Consider the following 26,381-nt stretch of genomic DNA (forward strand, 5'->3'; position numbering starts at 1 on the left):
CCACCAGACCATGCGCTCAGTGCTCAGTGACGTCAGCGTAGTAGCAGGCTAGCAGCAGCTTTTCAAACAGGTTGCAATCAGGGTTGCCAAGTCCGCTTATTATAAGCAAACACTGCCTTGTTTTTCTGTAAAGTTGCTTGTAAATATTGGTAGTTGCCACTTGCGGGTTGCGGTTTTTTGGGCTCGTTTCTAAAGTGTACTTTTTATTTAGGCTTGCTTGAAATGTCTTTAATTATTATTTAAACCAGTGGTTCTCAAATATTTTCATGAAAATGTTTTGTGCCAGGGAGCATTTGTGTTGTTAGAATGTTTAAAAAAATATTACAAATTTTACACATTTTATTGCAAGAGTTTTTGAAAATAGCAGATCTACAAGCTCGTGACGCGTCGTGAGCTTGTAGATCGACTATATTTATAGTTTAAAGTGCTCATGTCATGTGGTCTAAGTTTGGGCTTGTTTTCATAGACCTGGTTGCTTGTTTCTCTCACACAATCTGGCAACACAGGTTGCAATGACTCTATGGTTGCAGCGCATTCATGGTCTCGGTCGTGGGACAACTGACTGATTCAAGCGCTCACATCTAACGGGTCAAGTGTTTATTATGGAAAGGGGGGTCCGGCATGGAGTTTTAGCAGTGTTCACAGAAACGGATCGAAAAGTACACTTTCACATGGATATTAACGACCAGTTCTGGCTGCTGTGGATTTCTTTCGCAAAAAAAAAAGATTTGAAAGTTTAACGCGTCGATCTCTGCACTTTTGGCTGTAAGCATCCCTAAGCGGGATACAATGTAGCCAATTTCACTAACTTTGCAACACAACGTCCAAATGATAGATGGAGTGACAGTAAAATGCTCGGACCAGTGTGATTGTGATTTGAAATGGACAGCTGAATGAATCCCGGGATAAACCTATACTCCTGGAATACCTGATCTAAAGGGGTTTAACTTCGACAACCGATCGAGTTTCCCGTTTAACCTGGAATATGATGGAATATTTGAATAAGTAATTTTGCGGGGAAAACACTGCTTTTGGTGTACATTAGGCTGCATCATCACTACACCCCTTAACCCGGGTTGGAGTAAACGAACAAACAAACAAACAATGATTTCAGAGGAGAGAAGCAGTCCTGTATCTAAACAAGCCCTGAACTTTCCTGTGGGCTTGTTGATCCGCTCTCCTAAGAAACGTCTGGCTAAACTCGGGAGGAAACCAAGCAATGGGTCTTTACAGTAAGTATAGCCAATGACAGCCACTCTGGATTAAATGTTTGTAAAGATAAAATGTATCTCTCCCATGCTTTGTTTATATGACTTTTGCCCACCTGCTAAAATGTTATAGATAGATCTATGCTTTTTGACCGGACCACAGTGGAAACGAGCCCCTAGGGCTTTTTGTGTTATCCTTTTAACGATCATTGTCAAATCGTACCTCTGTACTATTTGCAAACTGTTAATAAAGTATTCAATTAATCAATCAAGACATGTTTTAAAAGTTGGATTACCCAACACCAGCACCACCAATGCTGCTCCAATCATTTATGATCTCTTCTGCCCCATCTCCCCTGCCCTCTTTGAGGTCCAACAACTCAGACACCACCACACGGTCAGCAGAGAGTGTGGGTGTTCGGCAGCCAGCCAAGAACAAAATCCGCCGACACAACAACAGGCTGTCCACGGTTTTCAACCGCAGCCCAAACCTTCGGGACAATGGCCATCAGCGGCAGGTCTCGGCCAGCCAGAGCCTGACAGGAGACCTCCGGGCTAGAGATGACCCAGCTGAGCTGTCCAGTCAAATGTCTGCCCCGGGCATCCTCAAGATCTTTGGCAGCGACATCTGTCAGGGGACCAACTACAAGAGCGTGCTGGCCACGCCTCGGTCCAATGCTAAGGAACTGGTCAAGGAGGCCCTGGAGCGGTGAGGATTTGGCCCGGGGCCTTGTGGGATTGATCCTCAAGGGTGTAATTCAAATGTAATATTTTGCACAGATATGATCCTTCTGTACTAATAGATCATGACACCCCTCCCTCCTAAGTGAAGGTCTACTGTTGCTGTGCAGGTACTGCCTGGAGAAGGAAGATGCCACTGACTATGTGCTATGTGACGTGATTGGCCAGACGGCAGCCGACTTCCAGTGGAAGAGAGAGTGTTTCCGGGTGGTGGGAGACAACGAGAAGCCCCTTGTGCTGCAGTCACTTTGGAAACCTAAAGAAGGCTTCTCCAGGCGCTTTGAAATCCAGAAGAGGGCAAGCATAGAAGAGCAAAGCGCAAAGGACACAGACACAGTCACAGCAGGTATGCAGGTGTACACTTCCTTACAGGTCCGTTTTTACACTCCCAGAGTTTACAGTCAGGATTAAACAGTGTAGTGCGTTGGCCCAGCCTGAAAATCTGCCATTTCACCTTTGGACGATGGGGTAGGTGTTTTTCTCATATGGGCTACAATAACCTGGAAGTGGTCTGTTTTATATGCACGCTTATAGTGGTCATTAAGTGATCTAAGTAAAACAGGCAGAACTCAGTGACTGTAACATCTTTATAGCTGGACAATCAATGACTCACTCATGGTGTCATTGAGGGACACATAATTCCTCATTTCTTATGGCAGGTTAAACAACCTTCATTGTCCATCTTATCACCACTCAGAGAGTAGGGGAGATGAGATGGCATGTGAGAGGTCGACAGGAAACAAAAGCAGCAGTGAGGGATAGAGGAGGTCATGGCGGCCCCTCTCTTATCTTTGTTTTATTGCAGCAGGGTCCCATCAGGGCCCTCTGAAGCCTGCAGGCACCGGTCAGCTCTGACCGGTCTGAGGCCTGGACCTGCTAGAGTGTGTCCAACTCACTGGTTTGTTATTCTTTTCGATCAGAGCTTACTTCCTGCATACTGGGGTCTGTGTGGTTCAATGTTGACTTTGGCACTTGTTTGTTGTGGTTCTCATGCCTCTTTTCGGCCTTATCCTACCCCTCGCGCTACTCTGGCTACTGTCGGAGCTGCCCCGTGCTTCCACGGCTTTAGGCATAGCCCCCCCCCCCGGCTGGTGCTGCGTAGCTGAACAATGTGGGAAAAACGCCCACTTCCACAGCTGATAAGGGCTTTGGAGAGCTGGGTGTGAAGCAAGGTTCTCTGAACATTCCATGGTGCTTAATGGCTACAAATGAGCTGAATAGTGTTTATGTTACGTCAGGCCGCTCAAGCGCCTGTTGATATCAGATAGAGGTGACCGCCCGCTCACTTTCCCTCCACGTTTCCTCTCCTTCCGTTGGCTGTTTGATTTGAACAGGTGCCAGTGCATGCAGTGAACCATCATTGTTACAGAGCGGAATAGTTTTAGGGGAACTGTTAATTATTATTTTTTTAATTTTAATGTTTGGCATTTTGGGGGAAACTGTTTTGTTATTAAACAGAACTGGTAACCGCTTTCAGTAGGAAACAAATGAAACAATGCATTGTTTTTAGCTTCATTAATGACAGATGTATTCAGCACTGCTACAGTAGTGTATATAGAGTTTCCGACTAGTGAACACACTTAATTATGACTTTTCAGTAAAGCCTTATTATGCTTTGCTGATACTTTGTTGCTGAAGCACACATCAGAATGTATGCATATCATGAGCGACCGTGCTCCTCTCTATGCAGGAATCAATGCCCAGGCACGCAAGCTCCAGAAGAGCCGCTCAAGGGTGACCTCGTTGTTTGTGGAAAGCAGCGGGGAGGACATGGAGGGACTGGGCATCTGGAGGAGCCTGAGCGAGATGGACCTGCCCGCCATGGGGAAGGAGGCCAGTCGAGTCCGGCAGGGCCCCCTCAGAGAAGACCCCGAGGCAGAGGCTGACAAGGAGATCCTGCGTCTGGGCATGGAGAAGGAGGAGACGGAGAGCAGTGACGACAACACCACCCAGTACTCCATCCATCCGCCTTTCGACTTCCCGTATTTCCTTTTGCTCCAAGGCTACAGCCACAGACAGGTGAGCTATAGGAAGGAATGAACACTTCACAGTGACTGTCACTTACTGAAATGCATTGAATTCCAGGAAATTGTTTGGTTGGGTTGGAGTTATTCATTTTATGGTCCGATGCAGGACTTTGTTCAAGTAATCTGTAAATCTGTTTGTTTAGCAGGATTTACAAAAAGGTCAGGTCAGTTTTTTCAAATGCATAGAAGCTCTAATTCAGGGGTGGGTAACCTTATTGTGCACATGATCACTTGGCCATTTTCTAGTGCTGGCGTGATCACCCAATGCCAGGCAGTCCACCTTTGCTTTCACATCTTATTATAGACTACTAATTTGAATAATAGAAGCATGTGTACGTCAATAATTTAGTAATAAAACGTAACAAAGAATTAGACAATAATGGAACATGAATAATAAAGGTAAGATCAATTCTGAGGATCTGGGGAGGCTGTTATGAATGAAAAATTATTAATGGGATAACACATGATCCTGTTTAATATACAAATCAATTGTTGCCTTCTTGGGTTTAAGATTTAAGTTTATTTGACAACATGACACCACAGAATAAATATATTGCACTGCTAATAAAATAAAATAAATAATCGAAGCAGGTATTCCTGGATTTCAGTTAAATCAAACCCCACAAAATCAGTCCTTCTCACATCTGTCACTGCTGAACAGTTGAACAGTTCACCTTCAGCTTGACTTTGAATGACTCTTGTGCTGAGATATAGATAGATAATATAGATAGATAGATAGATAGATAGATAGATAGAAGCATACAATGCAAAATGCAGCTTCCAGCTGTAAATGGCCAAATCCATCAGCCAATGCCTTTCATGCAAACGTATGCATGGTTGGACTGCTTCAGAAAGGGATTTGTGTTTGGTGAACTGGATAGAAATGATAGGAGGCTGTAGCTGTTGTATTAACTTGACCAACCTGCTTTCTTAAAACAGACCATGCAGTTGTTACAAATTAAACAAAAATACATTTGACTTTCGACATGTAAAAAAAAAAATCCTCCCACATTCTGCTTTTTACCCCTTTATCTCCCCAATTTAGTCGTTATGCCAAATAATTCCTCCCCTCTGGGCACGCACATTTGTGTGTTGTCACTTATGTTGTAGCCTACCTGACTCACTAGTGAAATCACCATCACTAAGTGTGATTGTTTTTACTGGATAGCGTTCACGGAAATGATCACCTCAATAGCCCACTCTGATCACCTGGGCGTTCAAAAACAGATGGTTGTCCACCCCTGCTCTAATTGGTTGAGCTCCCACATCCATTGAAGATCTTGAGTGTCTCATCTTGGCTTCACAGACAGACACTACTCAAGTACACTTCACCTCAGTGGAGAGCATCTTACTGAACTTCTTAGGCTAAGAGCCTCAGAAGAGGAAATCCCGGCGTCAGAGAGCAGGACTATAACAGGCTAAAGGAGAAGGAAGGATAGAGGCTTCCCCTGTGGATTACTGTCAATGGGCTTAGGTCTAGGCAGGGCTGCTCAGTAGAGTGCAGCCACAGTGGCGTGAAAAGACAGGTGATCTTCCTGTCCTCCAAAATGCTGAGGGGCCACCCTGTGGCATTTATTGGGTGAGAGAACCATGCAGAATGGAGCTCACCTCCCGTCAGGGGCTTGAGTTCCCACACAGCGATGAGCTGTCTGTCAGCATGTCCCCATGCAAAGGATAAGGAACAATCTGTTCACTATTCAAGTCAGAGGGTGAACTGACAACAGCAGGGCTTGTAGTGAAAGGGGAGATAGCCCTGATTAAAGACACACAGTAGAGCAGGATAAACTGCAGAGGCGGATAAACTAGACTAGAACTATTCTTAGAGCATAAACAAACTGTGGAGGCTAACGTACACATGGTGCAGCAGTATACTGTAATCTAGTTACATTTCAGGGTGTTCAGTCTGGGAAAAGGAATGCCTCATTCCGTAAACAGCTAACCCTTAGAAAATAACATCCTGAACACAGTTATTTCTGTTTGTGTCAGAAATATTATGGCACTCCGGGTCACTTGTTTACGGAGCTGTTTTTCACACAAAACCAAAGATTCAGACTGTGGGCTGAGACTGGTCCATTCCCAGGAACAGGAAACTCCTTCTCTCTCTCTCTCTCTCTCTCTCTCTCTCTCTCTCTCTATCCCCCTCCCTCTCTACCCCCCCCCCCCTCTCTCTCTCTCTCTCTCTCCCTCTCTCCCTCTCTCTCTCTGTTGTTTGTCCCTGCATGGTTTTGTAGATTGCTGAGTATGCAGGATGCTGGGTGTTGCCACAGCATTCTGAGTACTGTGGCCAGTTTAATCTTGGCCCCTTCACACTTCCATCAATTCCATTAGTCAACCCAAAGCCAAAGAGAAACCAAACAGCAATATGGAACAAAAGCAGTTTGATGGCGTTTTGATGCTCAGACTTAATAAGTTTGTGTGGGATATCTTTATAGAGGAGATTTTCGTGAATGTATTGCATATTATGATGAAAACCTGTGACCAAAGATGTTTTGGTACTATTATCTTTGTTTATGGTTCAAGTATAATTCAGTGAAACAATGTGGGCAGGATTCAACCTTAAACAATCTCACAGTCTCGCCGGGCACTGGGTGTTAAGTGCAGGTCAATAATTGATAATTACGCTATTTTAATAGTTTACATCTTCCTTAGCAGTGGGATCAATTCTTACATACAGTATTTATTTGACATGGTTTGAATTCCACCACATTAAAGGTTTTATTGCATTTAGCTAATTAGACACGTCAGTGGCGCTGTTGGACATTGTGATTACCTGGAATGGAACCACTAACCATTTGATGCTATATGACCACTCTGTAATCCAGTATTAAAAATGTCCAAGCTATGCATTCATACCTTTACATATGTCCTCACAGGGCTTCCATTGCTTGGATGTCTTACCTGCAGAGATGATACAGTAACGGTATCATTCCTGACTAATAGCCTTAGGGTGGTGTTTATAAGGTCATGGACTTGACCTAGTCTCACACCCATAAGCCTTTCCATCTTGAGGATGGACCCTACTGTTGTTCACCAAAATACAACTTAACAGCAGACACTCTTGAATGATTTCCAAATACAAGTGGATTAAGCAACGCCCTAATCCGATCTCTTGACCGTTCATTGAAAGTGGTGTGCTGGAACAAATACAGGAAGGGAAGAGCCAAAACAGAATGTTTAAAAATGCTGAATCATTTCCTGCTCTGCATAGTATTACAAAATTAACATTTCCATTTTCCTTTCACTTTGTTTCACTCCTCTCTGTCTGCGGCTGTGGTCGCCTTTCCTCACGACAGGACTTTGTCATTTACCTGATGAGCAGCACCACCACCATCTTCGGCTGCTGCAGCGAGCACTGCAATGGAGAGGACGAGGAGAGGTTAAAGGTGGACATTCTCCTCTTCGCCCCGGACGTGTTGCCTCAACACTGCTGCGTCAGACGCCTGGACTCCAATAGCTCCACCCCGGGGGCGGATGGCAGACAGACGCTGACGATGCTGAAGCCGCTCCACGGCGCCCCCGTCACCAGGAATGGCTTCCTTCTGAAAGACGAGGTGGAGCTAAGTCCAGGGGACCTGGTGGGCTTGGGGAAACACTACCTATTCATGTTCAAGGATCCCACCTGCACGCCAGGAACCCCCCAGACCCCCCCGTGGATGACCAAGCTCTGCCCAAATGACAACTCAAAGGCATCGTCCTCTTGTACGTCCTGCGGCTCTTCCCTCTCATTGAGGAGAGTCCACAGGAAGCCTGCACCTCCCCGGTGGAAAGACCTGGATGGCTCCGAGGCCGCCGTGTGCTACGCGCTGGAGCAGGAAGACAGGGTGCTGCAGCAGATCCTCGTCACGTCAGACCCAAATGGAAACGAACCCAAGCTGACGCCCGCTTTTCTGCTGGCACTGTGCATTCAGCACTCAGCCGCCACATTTGAACTGACACACTTCAGGAAGCTGCTGCTCCGAATAGCCAGCCAGATCCAGCTGGTCATGTGGGTGAGTGTTGAACAGTGGCCCCCTTTTTGTTTCCTTGGCCAGTCTCATACAGTTCCCCCTTTTGTTCCTGGAAGAACTCAAACAAGCCAAATGTTAATCCATATGTATTCAAAAGTAAAATCCCCAGAGTTTGGTAAAGAAAGCCAGTAATCAAAGGTGCCATCAAGGCCGAATATCATTTACATAGATAGGCTAGTGTAGGCCAGTGTTTGCTGCTAACATCGGTTTGAAATGGATATTTTCTTTCTTCTTCTTCTGTGGCCCTCCTTGTCAGGAGAAGACAAAGGAGCTCGCAGCAATCCAACCAGAAACGTGAGTAGACATTCCAACCACAAGCGTTTTTCAGTGTTTGCCCCAGAAATGGATGACAATGACCTGTTTACAAAGAAAGGAAAAGTAGCACCGCTTGATAACATTAAGACATTTGACACCCATACCCTTGCTGTCTGCATGTAAGGGAACTTCAAAATCTGATTTGACTGTCATATATAACCGAATGACCTGAAATGGGGAGGGGGAACTAGGAGATTGGAGAACAGAAACACATTTAATGAGAATGAGTCACGGTCATGTCAGCTGTTGCAGGCAAACAGCTTTAACAAGGGGAACTCCTAACTAGCCGAATAAGTGTTTGATGCTATGTTGTTGATGTTTAATGAACTCTTTTAAGGAGAAGTAAAATCATGTGGATTATAACTCGAGGGTACATCACAGGGTGACAATGTCACGAAGACAATATTACGAGTGACAGAATGAATCATAAATTCCATGAATAATCATGAGAACCTATTCAAAGTAACCTGAAATAATTATTGCTTGTATAATGTAGGTATGGATACTTGGTTAAATAGGTATTTAATGTGCATGTTTTCTTTCTTTATTTTTTCCCTTTTAAAATACTCACTTTGTGAAAGGAAACAGGAATGCAGTTTGTTGTAGCACGTTGAGTAATATTTTATTGTAAGTAGATTAAAAATAAACAGGAAAACCAAGCATCCATCCATTCACTCACTCACTCACTCACTCACTCACTCACTCACTCACTCATTCTTACAATAAGGACATGTTTTGTCTTCACCTCAGGGGTATGGCAGACGGGCAACCTCAGGAGACTGAAGAGATGCAGCTGTTGAGCATGGAAGAGCTGATCCCAGGTCTGCAGCCTCTGTTGCTGTGGATGGCCAACTCCATTGAGCTGCTGCACTTTGTGCAGCATGAGGTTCCTCAGCTGCTGCCCTGGAGGCAAGACCAGGAGGATGAAGGTAGACTCACAGGAACCTGGCTGGCTGCCGCCATTTTGAATGAAGTGCAAAGGGGATTCTGATATGCCTTTGAACACATACCTGTAAAGAGTTCTATTTCAACGGTGCTTAAACATCTTTTTGGGTGTCATTTCATGTAATGACCTCTGTATGTGTTTTTTCAGCCTGATCTCACAGAATTTAGTATACATTGCACGGATCCAGTGCACGTCATTCCGTGCATAGTCGCCTAGAAAACCCTATGTACGGCGAGTCCCACGGTGGGCGTAACCAGGAAAAAAACGGGAGCAGAGCAGTCCGCTCAAGGGAATGTCGCAATGTTCGGGACGCCAACTCGCTCGCTTTAGCACGCTCGGTGGTCCCTTACGTGGCGACAGTTCCCTTGAGACTGCGCGCCTCCGAAATGGTTAGAGTCAAAATCGGGTTTTCCAGTTGTCTATGCACGGAATGACACCTCCGTGCAATGTATACTAAGTCGTGTGAGATCAGGTTGGTTTTTGTATTATGAGACATGGCTGAATGTTTTGTTTCTGTTGCTAGGCGTACAGGACTCTGAGATGATGTCCACGCGGACAGCCTGTGAGGAAGCCATGACAGTTCTGGAGGAAGTCATCATGTTCACCTTCCAGCAGTCTGTCTACTACTTGACCAAGGTTAGCGGCAATTAATTGTGCAGTACAACTGTTAAAGTGTACGCACGCACTCACGCACGCACGCACGCATGCGCGCACACACACACACACACACACGCACACACACACACACACACACACACACACACACACACACACACACACAACCATGTGCTATATAGAAACATAATTTCACATCCTTACTATTCCTGTTTGGACTCCTTGTGAAACAGGACATGGAGCTGTGTAAAGTAAACACAGTGATAATTTCAGGATAAAAACCACAGTAAGCCAATGGAAACTGACTTTCTCTGGCGCTCTTGGTCAGGAAAGACCTGTCAGATAGTGAGCAGGCTGTCCTTTCCATTTTGTAATATAAACAAAGCCAATCTTGTCTCCCAAGGTTAGTAGTTTACATAACAAACCTACAACCTGTACTTTCGTGGGAACTTTTTTAGAATACCAACACCGCAAGGAATCTTTCACAACTACCCTTGAATTGCATTGTAACGCGTTGTCGAACACAAGAGTCCAGACGCTCCTGTTTAACAATAAGCCCCAGGAAGGCACTCCTTGCTTGTATTTATGGTAGTCTATGTTAAGCGCTCATTAAAGGCTATATCACTTTAACAGAGCCCCATCACTGTCGTACCTCAGACCACACCTCAGACAAGCCACGACTGGGGCCCTGGAGACACCCGTAACCATGCCAACCCTGACTAGTGACTGTTGAAGGAAGGGAGGGAAGGAAGTAGGAACAGTCTGTGCTGTTATTTTGGACGGCCAGAGAGAGAGACAGATCTTTGTCCCATAACAGAACAGCTGCCAGTGACTAGTGACTAAAGAGCCTGTATGTACATATTCCTTTCCAGCTAGGAAATGATAGTTCATGTTCTGTCTTATCTCAGTTTGCCAGTCAATAGACCCTTTTCACAGCAACCATACATGGCCATGAAATAGAAGTGTAAACACTGGTGTTATCAATGATACTAATTAATGTTGTAATCCATTCAGGTCAAACAGAGTCAGGGTGCTGCTATTGTGAATGTTGGCTCACTGGAAAGACTTTGCTACACTAAACGGAACATAATTAGTATTATTGGTAACACCTGTGAAGGATATAGCATTACCCTATTATTTAATGTCAATATTGGTGCTGTGAAAAAGGTATATTGTTTACCTCTCACTTTCAAGGTTATTTCAAGGCTAAGCACGGTTGAACAGATTTGCCAATATCTGAACCCTCACCAACTTCACTAACCATATTCATCCCGACAAGGTTGATCTTATAATGTAAGAGCAAAATGGCCACCGAGTGAATATGGTCCATTCTCTGCAGTAACATTTTCTCCACAACACATTTCAGCTTGTTCTTTGCCCTTAACTGTTCCAGTGTAGGCAATAGGCTTTGTGGTACTGTATGCACGACAGCCTATTACGTAGGGTATAATTTGGTGCTGAGGCCGAAGAGAATAGTGAGGGAAGGATTTACCAGAAACGAATGGCAGCCACTTAAATGTAGCTACTGTGTATAATGTCATAAGCACCTATGATATTATGCCGGCTTTATCGTTATTATCAAGCCGTATCTATTTTTTCTCAAGGCTGGCGTGTTTAAGGTCAATAACAAATGTTTACTCTGCATTCTCTCACACATTACTCCTATCTTTAAAATACCTAAATTCTGTTCACACCCAGACTTCATCATTAACTGGCCAGCACCTGTAGCTCTGCTGAGCCTGCTGGTAATCTATTAAGTGACCTGTGATGTTAGGAATGCAGTGTGATTGTGATTCTAGCACCCAGGTTTTTAATGGTCTCCCTCCCATAGCATCTGAGGTCATTGTGTGTGTGTGTGTGTGTGTGTGTGTGTGTGTGTGTGTGTGTGTGTGTGTGTGTGTGTGTGTGTGTGTGTGTGTGTGTGTGTGTGTGTGTGTGTGTGTGTGTGTGTGTGTGTGTGTGTGTGTGTGTGTGTGTGTGTGTGTGTGTGTGTGTGTGTGTGTGTGTGTGTGTGTAATGGCTGATGTAATGGATGTGAAACAATGGCACTGTATCAGGACTGGTGATAAGGGCAGGATCTCAGTGAGAACTAACAGTAAGGTCGTGTTCAGTGAAAGTGCTGAGGTCTTGAAGAATTAAGACGCCTTGAGTGTCTATGTTCCGCTATGGTTGAGCGATTTGTGCCCTTTTTGTGTGTTAAACAAGTGTCTATTAAAGCATAATTAAAACAGGATCATGTACTGGGATTATAGGTTAAAATCTCTAAGCGATATTTTGGGCCCTCGTATGGAGAATAATGCTTTTCAGCTAACAATCTAAAAACTCCATTACAGATGGCTGACTGTAGGTCTGAGAGAAATGACTTCAAATCAGTATCATGATTATTTCTAACTTTTGCCTCGATTTCGAATTTTCGATTAATGAACGGAATGAACAGAATTACAAGCTCACAATGTGACGCGTTGTGAGCTTGTAGCTTGCTATTTTCACAATTTCTTACGCCACCATTGTACAACAAAGTATAAGACAGGGTTATGTGGTTAATCAGTCTAATTGTTTTAGTCGATTCGTTAATTGATATATAAGAAAATTAAATTGCTTCTCAATTATTCGGTTATTAAGTTGGGTATTTGTTCTAAATATCGGTCCTAGCTGACTGAATGAATGTACCTAATATTCTTCACCCTCCTTGTCTACAGTCTTGCTTCCCCTATATCTGCTTGGGAAACACGTTTTCCTGCCAAATTTCCTGTATGTTCTGTAAAAGCCTTCCTCTCACTGGGCCATTATGTTCTGTACAGAGAAAAAGTATGTGAGTTCCCTCCTGACTCAGACTCTCACTGTTGTATGTTCTTGCTGATAATCACATTCTCTGGACCTCTGGCTTTGACCATAAACGGCAAGGGAAAAAAAGAAAGCATAATCACAACGAGTATAGTCAGGAGGCCTGTGAGGGCAAAGAAGGGTTTAACTTATGGAGAAGAGAACATATTCTCTTAGTGTTTCTACATGGAATGAACCCCCCACCCCCCCTCTCCTGTATCAGCTTTATCACAATTTGATTCCCATCAGCAACCGTTTGGCATGAACATTGGCGATGTCAGAACTTGAAGTGGATTTTTTTCAGGCCTTTAGCACTCCAATGGCCATATCTGTAAAGGGGAACTCTGCCTCTGGTTGATCATCCCACAAACATATGGCTGTGATGTCCATTTTGTGCTACTCATTTGATAAGAGACATTATTGGCAGGATGTTTGTTTGTCTTCTATTGGAGCATTATTTTGCAACAGCAAAGACAGTCAGACGACAACAACAAAACAAATGGTTTCTAGATTTCTTTCCATAGGCTAGGGCTCTGTTTCAGACACGGTTCTTAGAACCTAATGTGGGTCCTACTCAGGAGGTAGTACTAGCGGTGCTGTTGTTCTGGACTGGTCTGACCTGATGACACTGGAACCAAACGCTAGAGCAACACAACATTGCCATTTTTAACCACTTAATCCCCATTTTATACTTTCAAACATAACAAAAGAAGCAAAGATAGCACACATGTCATGGCGGTGAAACCGCCCAAAAAAAAAATGTTTTTTTAAAGTTATGGTTTCTTCCATCACTTCTTCCATCACTTCTTCCATCACTGTGATGACCACTGTGACCACACCGCCCACTTCATACTGGGTGTGATTTTATTTCTTTTTCTTTTAGCTTTTATGATGTACCTACTGTCCCTGCCACTTCTGGGAAGGTTCTGGTTATAATGGAAACCTCAAAACAATCTCAGAACTTCATGTGTGCTGTAAATGTCAGGTCACTGAAGGTTCTGGATTACCATTTGACATCGAAAAGAGCCATATAAGTAAGAGTGTATCAAGAAATGCAAATACGATGTCTTCTCTCCCCAGAGCATGTATGCAGCTCTGCCAGGTGTACTGGATGGCAACCCGTTCTCAGAGGGTGGGCAGCTGCGAGTGCCTGATGGGGTCAGCGGCATCCAGGATGTTCTCAAAGAGGCTCTTAAGCTGCTCAACGCATTCCAGGTCCACCCTGACATCTCCTTACAGCTCTGTGCCTACCTGTTCTTCTTTACCAACGCATCGCTTTTCAATGCCCTCATGGAGAGAGGTGAGACCTGCCTAGCCCCTAGTTCCTCTGTTCCTCACCAGCATTGTTTAAAGCATAGATTCTCACCCCCCGTTTGATATGAATTAGACCAGTGGTTCTCAAACCTTTTACATTTCAAGGACCCCCATAACTCGAAGGGTGTACAAATGGAACCACATGTGTACACCCTCAGAGTTACAGACCAGAGTTACAGACCTATAAGGGTCCATTTAGAACCCCCTCAAGGGTGCCTGGACAATTTGCGTCTACTCACTCTGTGGCTTATGGTGGACTATGGACAGTTTAGAAACCTGCCTACCAATGGACATCATCGATGGGGAATCCAAGCTAATAGAAACTGCAGCCTTTGTCTTCATGGAAAGTTGGCATGCTGAAATAGAAGCCACTGTTCTTGCATAATTATTATATATATTTTTTTCTTTCAAATCTTGTTTGAAATGACCAAACCTGCCTACCGATGATGTCACTGGTAGGCAGGATTCTGAACTGTCCACAGCCCACCTCTGAGACACATAGTGAGTAGACAGAAATGGTGGCATCTTATAATGAGCATTATTGAGGACAAATGATATGAAGATAGGTTGAAAATGGGTGAAGTCTCTGTAAGGAAACAATTTATATCAATAGTAATCATAATCTGCATTTGTATACGTGCTTTGGAAGTTGATGAAGTAATAATGAACAAAAGAATAACAGAAACGAAGAAACGAAGTACACACACTCTAAATGTTTATACATTTGTATGATTCTTTCTTCGGTAGGTTCTGGAGGTGGGTTCTACCAGTGGTCCAGAGGGGTTCAGATCCGGGCCAATCTTGACCTGCTGATGGACTGGTTTCAGAGCATCGGCCTGGGTGACCTGGCCACGGAGTTCTTCCAGAAGCTCTCCGCTGCCGTCAATCTTCTCGCCACACCCAAAGAAACGCTCCTGCAGGTCAGAGGACATCCTCTTCTCCTTTCCTGTTTGTCTTTCCACAGATGGAGTAATGTCATGGCGTGCGTCAGTCTAAATGTTTCATTGTATTAAGAAAGTCTGTACAACATCAGTTATGTTATGTTTATGTGGTAAATGTAAAGCCTAGAAGCTCACAACACCTTGAGCCCTTCCAAGAACAATTATTGACATCCTTGTTGTTGTAAACTGAATCATTTCAGTTGAATAGAGTGTTGCCTATAAATGATAGAATAGTTGTTTGCAGATGCACCGGCTTTTGCGTTGCCACGGGCGCAAATGAACAATTTAGGTAAAAAAACTAGTGGGGGACCCGATAGCAGAGTGGTTAGGGCACATACCACATGGGCTCTAATGCCTGAGTCCCTGGTTCGATTGGTGCCAGACTGAAGCCGTGATGAGTCACTGCTCTGCGATCAAACACATCTCTGGCCGCACAGAATGAACTACTTGAACCCCAGCATGCCTATTCTGGGGGGAACATTCACGTGGTGAGCTTGTAGATTGGTAATTTTTGGAGAAGAGATTAGGTGTAGAGGGGGAAAAGCGGTACAAGTACAGTTGCAACTCAGGTCCGTTTTACTAAGAATAGAAGGCTCAAGTGGTTAACATGCCAACATCATACTGTATAAACAGCATAATCATGCTGAGCTGCATACCGTGTATCCCTTCTAAACCAATACGGAAGATATTCAAAGTGATAGAGCTGAAATCCTATTGACACTTGACGTCAGCCAAGTGACTCATGTGCCCAACAGCTCACATGACATCACTAAGTTTGTTGACACACAGAGCAAACAATGGAAATTTATGACTGTTTTATTACCATTCATTTGCCCTCAATTCAAGAGCATACAGATAAGCAAAGATGGTAGTACTCAAATGTTACTGTAATGTTACTTTTGTATACATTTGTTTACATTCACTAGTAGCTTACACTAGTACATTCACTATTAGCCTGCTCATTTATAATTTAAAATGATCAACAATTTCAAAAATCTAGCTCACGTCTCATCACGACACGTGAGCTTATATAGGTATATACTGTAAGGATTTAAGTGGTTAATCTTCCCGTAAGTATAACACTATTCACTTCTGACTTAATTCAAAGGGGATGTCGTTTACTCTTTTAAGTGCCAGAGAAGGAAGTCGAGCTCGTGCTTGGCTGGTTGTAAAGACTGTGAGGTATTCAGAGCCATAAAGAGGGACCACCGTATAAACAGTGACCAGGTACACCAGGGGAGATACCAAAGGTCACACTATGTCCCACAAGCACATCCTTTCCTGGGTTTGATTAACATGGACAGATGATAAGTATGATAATCAAACTGTTAAAGGCTGGTGAAGAGGACTGTTGACAGTATGTGTTCATGCGAAGAGGGATTATAATACTATAAATTTACGCTTGAAAAAAAGCCTGTTCATAACCCAAGTCCCCCTCATTTCACAACACAGATGTCACAGAAATGGCGCTGGATGATTTACTCATCACATGAGAGTGCCAGTTCCCTGTCTCATCATACAGGAAGGGCTTAGAAACGCCATGTTCTTCCAGTGTCCTGTCAGTGTTCTCGATATTCTTAGCATAGAGGTGTTTGAGTCACTTAAGATAAGAATCAATCTTTGTTAATCCCTGGGGGGATGTTCAGATGTCATTGCAGCAACAGCAGTAAGAGTGAAACACAGGAGATAACAGGCAAGAGGAATAGTGTAGAACAAAAACAAGATGGGTAGAAAATAAATAATACAATATTTAGACTTACATGATATCATGGCACAACTATAGAAAACATTTAGCATAGCATGAAGTACAAAATAAAATAAAGAGCATTTAGGCTACCCTTCCTACGGCAGCTGACCTCAAGAAAGCCAAATGTTGTATTTTCCCCAAGCAATCTCATCGTACGCCGAAACAAAAATTACTCGCAGCTGGAGCACTGAACCTTGTTATGATCCCATTCTGTGTCAGAATCCACCTATATCTGGAGCGGACTCTCTCTTTTCCCGGGTTTAGGCATAGTTTCTGTGAGGTTAGGGTTAGGCGTAGTGTTTGTGAGGTTAGGATTAAGGTTAGGTTTAGGCATAGGTTTTTGTGGGGTTAAAGGTTAGAGTTTAGGCGCCAACACCAAAGAAAGTGGGAGTCCCACATCTCGAGGAAACAGGTTAGCCATGTGGCTAGGATTCCAGTCTTAGGCTAACACCTGTTTATAGTGTGTGACTAGTGGTCATGGTGCCAGCCTGAAATGTCTCTCCTCAGTAAAGAACCGCTCCACCCCATTTGAGATGTCTCTTCTATTCGTGGGACTGGGTGGTTGCTAGGAAGCGGGTGCTTTTTTGCATCACTCATGGCATGAGGTCACTTTGTGGTCTGTAAAAACGGAGCACACACCCTCGTCATGTTTTAACTTTTCCATCTGGAGTCCCGGGGCTGCAAGAGCTGAAGTGGCTTTTCTGTCACTATTGTCAGTTCTACTAGTCTAGTGTCGTGGCACACATTGTTTTGACCTCTGACGACAGCAATTCTGGATAATGCAATATCACATACAACGTGGCTGTCACATTAACCTCAGACATGAGTAAAAAAGTTCAATAAAATTTTAGCTGTGCTTTAAACTGCTAAACTCTGTGTCGAAGCCTCGCCATGTTAGAGAGGAGCTGGGACTTTTAAAACAGGTTTCCATTACTGCACTGACACGCTTGGTCGCTTGTCCTCCAATTCAGCTGTGAGCGGACAGAATGAGTAGCCTGACATTTCTCACATTATTGTTAGTACAGGTGTATCAGTAATCACCTACTTGTGATCTCATTGTCAGATGAGTCACCTGTATCCCTGTCCTTTAGTTTCTTATTAAGTCATGAAAGAGCAAACATTGGTTGTTTCAGGAGCTGTTGCAAGGGAATGGCTTCAGATAAAGGCCTTTCACAAGAACCCAAGAGGCTAAGTAGACTCTATAACATACACGGGTATGGTAAGAATGGAGCATAAGTATGATTTAGCAGTAGGGCTTTAACTGATGTCAGGAAACCTGAAGTGCAACTGTAGTCAGTGAAGTGGGTTGATAATAAAAGTGTCACATGCCAGACCAAGGACTGTTTTCCTCAGGAGATGTTCTTACCACAACTGCCACTGGTTTGACAGAAGCAATTACTAGATCTTATGATTGGTTTAAAATATTTTGCATACAAATAGTATGTAATAGTAGTAGAAATTAATTAGTTTCCTTTTGTGGAAATAAACATGGTGGGATAATACTCTTTTATTGGCCTGTTGTTGAAGTCAACTGAAGTCAATGGATGATTTTACTTTTACGGCAGTTATTGTCTCCGCCAGGCCGAAAGGCATGGCGAGAGAGTATGTTTTACCCCCTGTCCGTCCGTACGTCCGTCCGTGTGTCCGTCCGTGTGTCCGTCCTGTCCGTCCGTTAGCAGCTAGTCTCTGGCACCGTTGGCCCGGCCGCTGCGAAACTGTGCACGCACACTCCCTGGATGCCAACTCAGAACCTCTGGCCCAAATTTTTCAGATTGGCCTGTTATAGCGCTACCATGAGGCCGATATGTGCAAAACACATTTATTGATACTACTGTACTCCTACAGATTTTGTCCAAACATCACACAAATCGGTACACAGTATCTCTATAGTCATGTGATCAACACGGATTTATCCGATTTCCCATATTCCATCCTGATTGCGTAAGATTGGCTTCCAAAGTTTGCAGGATTGTTCCGTTTTGAACAAAATGCCTCAAATCATGAACGCAGCTTGCGATTTCCGTGAAATTTCACACGCACATTTCTATTAGGCCGAGGAAGAAATGCCACCCTTTTCACATTTGCCTGTTATAGCGCCACCAGCAGGTCTAATTTTGCAAACATATTTTTGGAACAAAATGCCTCAAATCATGAATGCAGTGTCCGATTGCAGTGAAAAGCCCTTGAACAAATGGCACCCTTTTCACATTGGCCTATTATAGCGCCACCAGGAGGCCACAATAACGTACCTGACCTGGCGGAGACCTGTGCTCCGAGGAGCACTTTTTCTAGTTATGTTTCATTTTCACAGACTTTTTGACTAAATCTGCTGCGTATTTTACCAATGTGTCCTTACCAGGCGTCATGGAGCTCTCTGAGGATGGAGTTTGCTGCCCTCAATGCTGCCCAGCTGCATCATATGCTGAGAGAGTACAACTCCAGCAAGGCCTGCCCCTCTGGATGGACGCCATCCGTAGAGGATGCAGAGGATGCTGTCAGGACTGGTGGGTGTACAAACACATACACACACATGCATTTCAGCATTATTCATCAACCTCTGCATACCACACTCATGCATATGTATATAAATAATATATTGTTTTTATTATTCACCAATTTTGCACCAACAACACCTACATGCATTTGTCAATAGTAAGCCTCCCATGCCCCCTTCTACACCCCTGTAATCCTGTCCTGAAACCTGTCTCCACCAATCAGTTTCAATCTAAGGTTGCCTGTTAAGTCCACCTCTTCTGGCACCTGTGTCCCCCTCCTCCCCAATACCCTGCTGAGGAAAGCCCCAGCCCTTGACCCAGCAACCACCAGCTTGAGTCCTGTGTACCCAGTGTGGCTGCCATTAATCAAGTGTTAACCTCTAATTAAAAACAAAAACGGTTTACTTAAGTCACAGGGTTGAATTTCATGAGGCAGCTTGTGTCATGTCTGATAGATGAGGTCATGTCTTTCTCTCATCCTGTAGCCGACATCCTAGAGAGTTTCGACAGCCACCCGCCACTCATCCTGCCCAGCAACACATTTCACCTTGAGCTGGGTAAACCCATCGTGGAGCCTGGTCTATTTGAACAGCTTGGTCATCTACAAGAGTTCATACGGCGTCTCCCTTGCAGGGAAACACAAGCTAAACCTGATCCTGCACAACAGGTAACGACTCTCTGACCCAACATTACTCCTATAATGAGAAGCCATTGGGAGTCTGGGTTATGCTTAGCAAAGGAGACATTTCACTTTGAGGTTTCTCCATCTGTTATTTATTGACTTTTTACCCCCCTGCAGACTCTCAACGGGACGACCGCAGACAGCCAGTCTACAACCTCACCCTCCGTCGCCGTCTTTCAGGATCCTGCCCATCAGGTGGTCTCTGACCCTGTTACCTGCCCCAGCCTGAGGGCAGATGTGGACCTCAACTCCCCTGCAACAGCCCCTCAGACCCGGGGATCTCATGGTGACCTGAGCTGCTGTGAGGCGGTACTGACCCAGAAGCTGAAGAGTCTGGAGCTGCAGAACACCCTCCCAGGTCAAGCCGACCTGGGCTGTCATAAGAGTATGGCCCTGGACCCGTCCTGCCTGCTTACGCCACCTAATACCCCCCAGGGTATGGAGCTGTCTGAACTGGAGGCAGACCTGCAGGAAGGGGCTCGCCAACAAAACAAAGGTAATTCAGAAGGCAGACGCACACTGAGCCTTTACAGTAGAACTCAGAATACGAGGAGAAGATCAGACAGCTGACATAAATAACGCATATAAAAACCGCAGTAACAGCTGAAACACATTTACTGAAAGCCATTTTCAAAAAGATGATTGATGATCACATGAGTGCATGTACATGAACAAAGAAACCAGGAAAAGAAGAGCAACCCAAATTGTCACCGCAGATCATTAACTCAATGACAGCATCACAAAGCAGCCATTCAAGACTTGCCTTTACACAGCAGCTTTTGATTAAACTGATGTAAACTCCTGTCCACTGCAAATATGGCTACCCCAACTCAAACTTTGTTGGCCATATCTCATCTCTAAAGCGAGGTCACTGGTACCACCTCCACCCAATTAACCAGCTGTGATTGATGGACTCCAATAGGGAAAGAATTTAGAGACCTGACCTGGTAGACCTTTTGCATATTTGTCCCTTGTGGCTTCAAGCCCACATAAAGGTTCCTGATGCCTGACATAAAAGAGGTGGAGGGACGTCTCTACCCGCGCCCTTCAACGTTACTGACTTTGGATGGAGAACGGGCTGCAGGTTAGGCCTTCCAAATGAGAGGCTGTGCCCTCTGCGTTCCTCCCACAGGGTGGTTTCACTGTGCAAAGGAAACACTGTTTCCTCCTCAGGCCCTATTGTTTTTAGAAGGCTCAGTAATGAGGTCATTTCTAGAAGTGACAGGAAGGGACTCGACGTGTCGGGTCTGAGGTCTCTGTACTCCAGCATACTCAGGGAAAGAAAGTGAGGGAACTCCTCCTCCAGACAAAAGAAATAACAGTGAATGTTGGAGAATCTCCAAACTCCATGCTCCATGACTCTAATAGGGGAATTAAAAATAATTGTGTTCAATGCTAAATGTATCCTCAGCATTTTATATATTTATAGTGGCTGTACCTTCACTATGACTACACTAAATATAACAACAACAATTACAGTCTATAATGAGTTGAGGTTTTTATATGCTGCAAAACAACATGTGGGGATACAATAAAATGCGAGAACCTCAACATTTTTACAGTGCTCACAAAGATTCAGTAGAGGGTTGCGTTCATGTTCGGTGAATACACTATAGCACTGTGTGCTCTGTTCGAAATATAGTCAATAGTCACAGTTCCGCACGCTGAGATAAGTGCTGCAAATTAAATCACCAATGCAGCAATAGGCCACACAAGCTCAGTTCACTCTGCTTCAGGAAAGCTGTTGCAATCTGTTCATAACATGTGCCAGGATCTCTCTGATTTGCTGTACCATCAAAGAACCAGCTATCAACTCCCTTCAGAGGCAAACAAAAGCTTGCTTAATGGAAATTCTTCATGCAGGGAACATCAGATAGGCTCTGCCTGGCCTTTCCTGTTGATAAACACATGCTCGGTCCAAGCCCCAATTGGTCCAAGAGGCCTTCAGAAGCACTCTCATCACATGTGATGCGTGTAAGAGGTTCAAATTCTATAGGTTGGCTGATCAGTGGTGAGGGTATGTGCAGATACAGAAAGATTTTAACCACTTAAATCCTCTAGTCTTAGTGAAATGGACTTGAATTACAACTGTACTTGGGCCGTTTTTTTCCCCTCTACACCAAATCTCTTCACCAAAAATAGCCGATCTATATGCTACGATGAAGTATCTGCTATTTTTGGCGAATGTTCCTCCCAGAATAAGCATGCTATAGGGTTCAAGTGGTTGCATACATAGTAAAAGCCATATGGGTCCACAGTCTCAAGAGTTAAATTAATTTGGAGTTTTAATGTGTAAGCTATATTTCTTTAACTGCACACAACCTCACCTGGGGTCTGGAGTTAATTTAACTCAGAAAGTTTTTACATGCTTTACAATTTTTACATTCTCATTATTAAATTTAGCTGTGTCCATCCATATATCACATTCCCCACTGTCATAAGTAATTTAGCGTAATGAAAATGTCACTCTATTGGCGAGATGATTGATAATTCTTTTGATGGCAGCCTATGTTCTGATATTTAACCCCCCGCGTGGCTGTTGCCCATGACACAGCTCACATCACCTCACCACACAGAGCCTAACTTTGGCCTCTCACATCCAGAGCTCCAGTTCTACCTCTGCGTTTTTCTGCTTCTAACGGGTAACATTATTTTTGGAAGCTTTGCTAATCCTTTAATCTGGCCCCAAGAATTCCAGAGAGGTGGTGATGTCAGGAGAGAAAAGAGCAGTGGCTGACCCGTCATGGGAATTTACAGTTGGGTTGGTACGTGGAATCTTAATCGGAGCAGGCATTGTTCTGGGCAGGTCCTGCATGGGGGGCAGACCAGACAGGCTGCATGTCAGTCCAGGGAGGAGGGGGAGAGCTGAGGGGTGGGAACATTGCATTGGGAATACAACTGCTGCTGCATGGTTGTTGTTACAAGCTGTGGAAATGCGCGCCTGAGGTTCTTATTATGTGAGCAGCACAGCAGTTTCATAATACTTAATTTTTTGCTTTAGTAATTTAGACATCGTGCACTGTGGTCCCTGTCATTGCCAACCCCCACTGTTGTCCTGGGGAGGGTGTAGACAACCACCTGACAGTGAGGAGTTTCTCCATAACACATGCAGAGGTTCACATTATCTTCCCCAGATCCCCTCCCCATTGAACAGGTGCCTTGAGCCAACCAGTCTGTAGGCTCTCTGCATAACTGTGGTCATGGGTTTCCAGAAGGTGGCATACCCTCTCTCCCCTGTCAGGTGACAAGAAGGTCAGTTGGCTCTCATGCATTGAAGGAGGCATGAGCTCGGCCCTGGCCTCCCTAGGTTGGCAGAGGGAAGGTAGTGCCCAGGATTACATAGACAATTGGCACTGGGTGTAAAAAATAGGGTTACAAAAATCGTGGGATACAAATTTTGATTAAAAAGACAAAAAAAAAAGACAAAAAAAATAAGGTGGCATACCCATGTCCAGTTCCAATTTAACTGGAAACGCATATGAAGGTATATGTGTTTCTATTTCAATGTATGGGAAACTGAACCGGAACAGGAAACGGGAATGCCGCCCTCTGGAAACCCAGAACCACAGTTACTGTATGCACAGAGCCTATCCTGTGTCGGTTTCCCACCCGCGAACACTGGCAATCGTTAAGCAAACCTGGGCCTCTGTGGAAAGCCTGCATTTCATAATACTTGATCTAATGCATGCCAGATCTTTTGAAGAAGTATTTTATTAAACAAAAATCTCTTAGGATTTACTGCCAGCAACTGTGCACTAATAAGAACCAGATATTTGAGCATGTTTTAACAATGAATTTTGTTTGTGTGTGTGTGTGTGTGTGTGTGTGTGGGGGGGGAGGTTGTTGGGGTTCACCGTGAAGTCCTTGGTGAACCTTTAAATTTGTATTCAGTACAACTTTTACTCTCTGATGATGATGAGACAGGGAAATTAGCCAGAAACAAGACTAGGTGTGTAGAAAAAGATCCAGGGCTTCAGAATAATTTTCACTGAATCCCGTTATGGCCTCCAGTTCTTCACTCAATGTTACTGAACACTGGAAGCATTTTGGTCCGGTGTGGCTCTGTAGGAGGCGAGCTGTCTAGAAATGGGTCTGTGAGTCTGTGTGTCCAGGGCTAATGTCGCAAACCGCCAAATTGCTTGTGCACGCACGCTTCCAAGTAGGCCAATGAAGTAACTACCCCCACATTATCTTTTTTCAAATTTGATATATTTTTTTTATATTTAACTGTTAATTTTAGAATTTTAGAATTGGATTGGGCTGAAACCTTGGCCAAATGTGGAGTCATCATCCACGTTAGATACATCATAGATGATGGCCTCATGAAGTCCGAGATCCACATAATGCTGTGGAGTTATTAGACCCTGTCTTGTTTACTTAATGGTGTTCATTACTGCAATCTGTATGTTTAGCACCACACTGATGTGTGCGTGTGTGTGTGCGTGTCTGTCTGTGTGTGTGTGTGTGTGCACGTGTGTGCATTGTTTCAGCTGGTGGAAGTGCTGAGATGAGGAATGGAAATGTGGAGGATGAAGACGGAGAGGAAGTGTTCACAGTGGAACTTCAGAGGGGTCCTCATGGGCTTGGCCTGGCACTCGTAGATGGAATGGTAAGAATACAAGCACTTACTCTAATATTAAATAAGTAAGTAGGTCTGAGTGGCTTATTGACGATATCAGCTGAGCAACGAGGGAGTCTGTCCCCTTTATAACTTACAGTGACAGGTGATTGTAAAGCATTTGTAACTGATGTCACCTCTACGTTTCACTTGATGCAGAAAACCCCTCTGAAGATGAGTGGCATTTATATCAAGTCAGTGGTGCCCGACAGCCCCGCTGCTCAGTGTCAGAAGCTGAGACTTGGCGACCGAATCCTGGCCGTTAATGGCATCAGCCTTGTTGGCATGGAATACCACGTGTAAGTAGTGGGTTGAGACAGCTCTGGTGCCAGAGAAATGGCCATTGCACGCAGACACTAATTTGATCTTCTCTCCTTGTTATTAAGTTGTCATCTCATGTCTTCTCTCTCTCTCTCTCTCTCCTTCCATCCTCCACAGTGGGAGAGAGCTCATTCGATCTTCTGGCGAATCGCTCAGATTTCTGGTTGCCAAGATTGACCAAAGAGCGATGAGCATGGACTCGGTTACCACAAAGTGCTGAAGCAAGAGCTCTCCTCAACAACAAGTGCAATTGGACACACAGGAGGAGATGTGATTCTGGATGAATTCTTCCTGCTCTTATCTGAGGGTGTTGAATGTATATCAGTGTTTCTCACAGGATGCGCTCCCCAACCAAAGGAAAGCAGACGTGTTTGGTGACTTCCTGCTTCTCATCTCATCTCAGTCTTACATCGTGAGAAAGGTTTATTATATAAAGCTGTATGGTGTATAGAACATAGGAGACAAGTAACCAAAACAGAAACAATGATTCTTGTATTGCACCAATCTCATTTTATCAACCACTGTGAATGCCATCTCTTACCAAACAAAACTAAAAAACTTGTGGGCATTTGCTGGAAGATGGATGGTAAAGACAGGCTTGCACGCTCGCAAAACCCAGGCCTTTGTTGTCCTGGCTTCTTGCTAGCCTTATTGGGAAAACACACACACACGCGCGCGTACACACACACACACACACACACACACACACACACACACACACACACACACACACACACACACACACACACACACACACACACACACACACACACACACACACACACACACACATATATATATATATATATATATATATATATATATATATATATATATATATATATATATATATATATATATATATATATATATATATATATACACACACACACACGCACGTCGGTTTGCTCCATACTCATAAAACATGGGTTTGGTAGTGAAGAAAAAGACTGTCTGTGGTAATGGGCAGTTGTTATTTGCGAGCGATGACAGAACTATTTCAGTGTCCTTTAAGTCCTATGGCTGCAAATAACAAGCACACATTGTTCTGTCTGGAGAGCAGAACCAAGCTGAACCAAAATCTGCACGTAATACAGGAACAATATATGCAATAATTAACAATTCAGGTCTACTCTGAACTGGAATTATTCTTGGTTTCATTTTAAATTGTTGATGTCTTGTATGACTGATTCAAAATGCATCACGCATACTTACAGTATATATCGTAACAGGTGGTAACTTTCACCGTGGCCTTCAGAACATACAGCCTTAGCTACAATAGAATATCTATGCTATTGCTCAAATCCCAAGGGAAATTCTAATGTCTTTCTCTTTTTAGCTGTCACAATGCAAAAGGAAATATCTGGCAATCTATACAGCAAGACACGTTTTGCTTAGTAATATGCAAACCAATCTCTACTGAAGAGAACAGGCAAATATTTTTTTATAACACAGTAATTCATAGTGTACTGGTTGGTCAACTTGACCAAGAACAAGAATTTTCAGGACGCACAAGTATCCAGATAGTTGATCTCTATATGGGAAACAATCACATCCACCTATCCGTGTGCCATTACAATG

At 44.0% G+C, this 26,381-nt stretch overlaps 2 protein-coding genes across 3 annotated transcripts in view; one reads left to right on the forward strand and one right to left on the reverse strand.

The window, feature by feature from the left end:
- Positions 1 to 26,381, reverse strand: part of LOC308099084 (E3 ubiquitin/ISG15 ligase TRIM25-like) — a 228,588-nt gene that overhangs the window by 170,611 nt on the left and 31,596 nt on the right. The gene's annotated exons all lie outside the window — the stretch shown is intronic.
- radil2a (Ras association and DIL domains 2a) lies at positions 549 to 25,532 on the forward strand. 2 transcript variants are annotated; one of them, XM_080447662.1, is made up of 16 exons: positions 549 to 1,232; positions 1,579 to 1,917; positions 2,060 to 2,295; positions 3,640 to 3,968; positions 7,270 to 7,965; positions 8,240 to 8,277; positions 9,049 to 9,227; positions 9,768 to 9,880; positions 13,763 to 13,982; positions 14,744 to 14,916; positions 19,044 to 19,188; positions 19,665 to 19,846; positions 19,979 to 20,357; positions 24,352 to 24,470; positions 24,639 to 24,778; positions 24,918 to 25,532. In XM_080447662.1, the coding sequence occupies exons 1-16, from the start codon at positions 1,105 to 1,107 to the stop codon at positions 25,018 to 25,020; spliced, it is 3,519 nt and encodes a 1,172-aa protein (XP_080303788.1). In that variant the 5' UTR covers positions 549 to 1,104; the 3' UTR covers positions 25,021 to 25,532. The 2 variants fall into 2 exon arrangements, with proteins under 2 accessions (XP_080303788.1, XP_080303789.1); XM_080447663.1 differs by having other exon boundaries at positions 8,243 to 8,277.

The sequence above is a fragment of the Gymnoscopelus braueri genome (genome assembly GCF_963280865.1).
Source record: "Gymnoscopelus braueri genome assembly, chromosome: 13".
Taxonomy (NCBI): Eukaryota; Metazoa; Chordata; class Actinopteri; order Myctophiformes; family Myctophidae; genus Gymnoscopelus; species Gymnoscopelus braueri.

Excerpts from the sequence above, each read along its gene's own strand:
- radil2a (XM_080447662.1), top strand. The coding sequence starts at position 1,105 with ATGATTTCAGAGGAGAGAAGCAGTCCTGTATCTAAACAAGCCCTGAAC. Across the intron at positions 3,969-7,269 it reads AAGGCTACAGCCACAGACAG|GACTTTGTCATTTACCTGAT; the intron begins GTGAGCTATAGG and ends TCCTCACGACAG. Across the intron at positions 9,228-9,767 it reads GCAAGACCAGGAGGATGAAG|GCGTACAGGACTCTGAGATG; the intron begins GTAGACTCACAG and ends TTCTGTTGCTAG.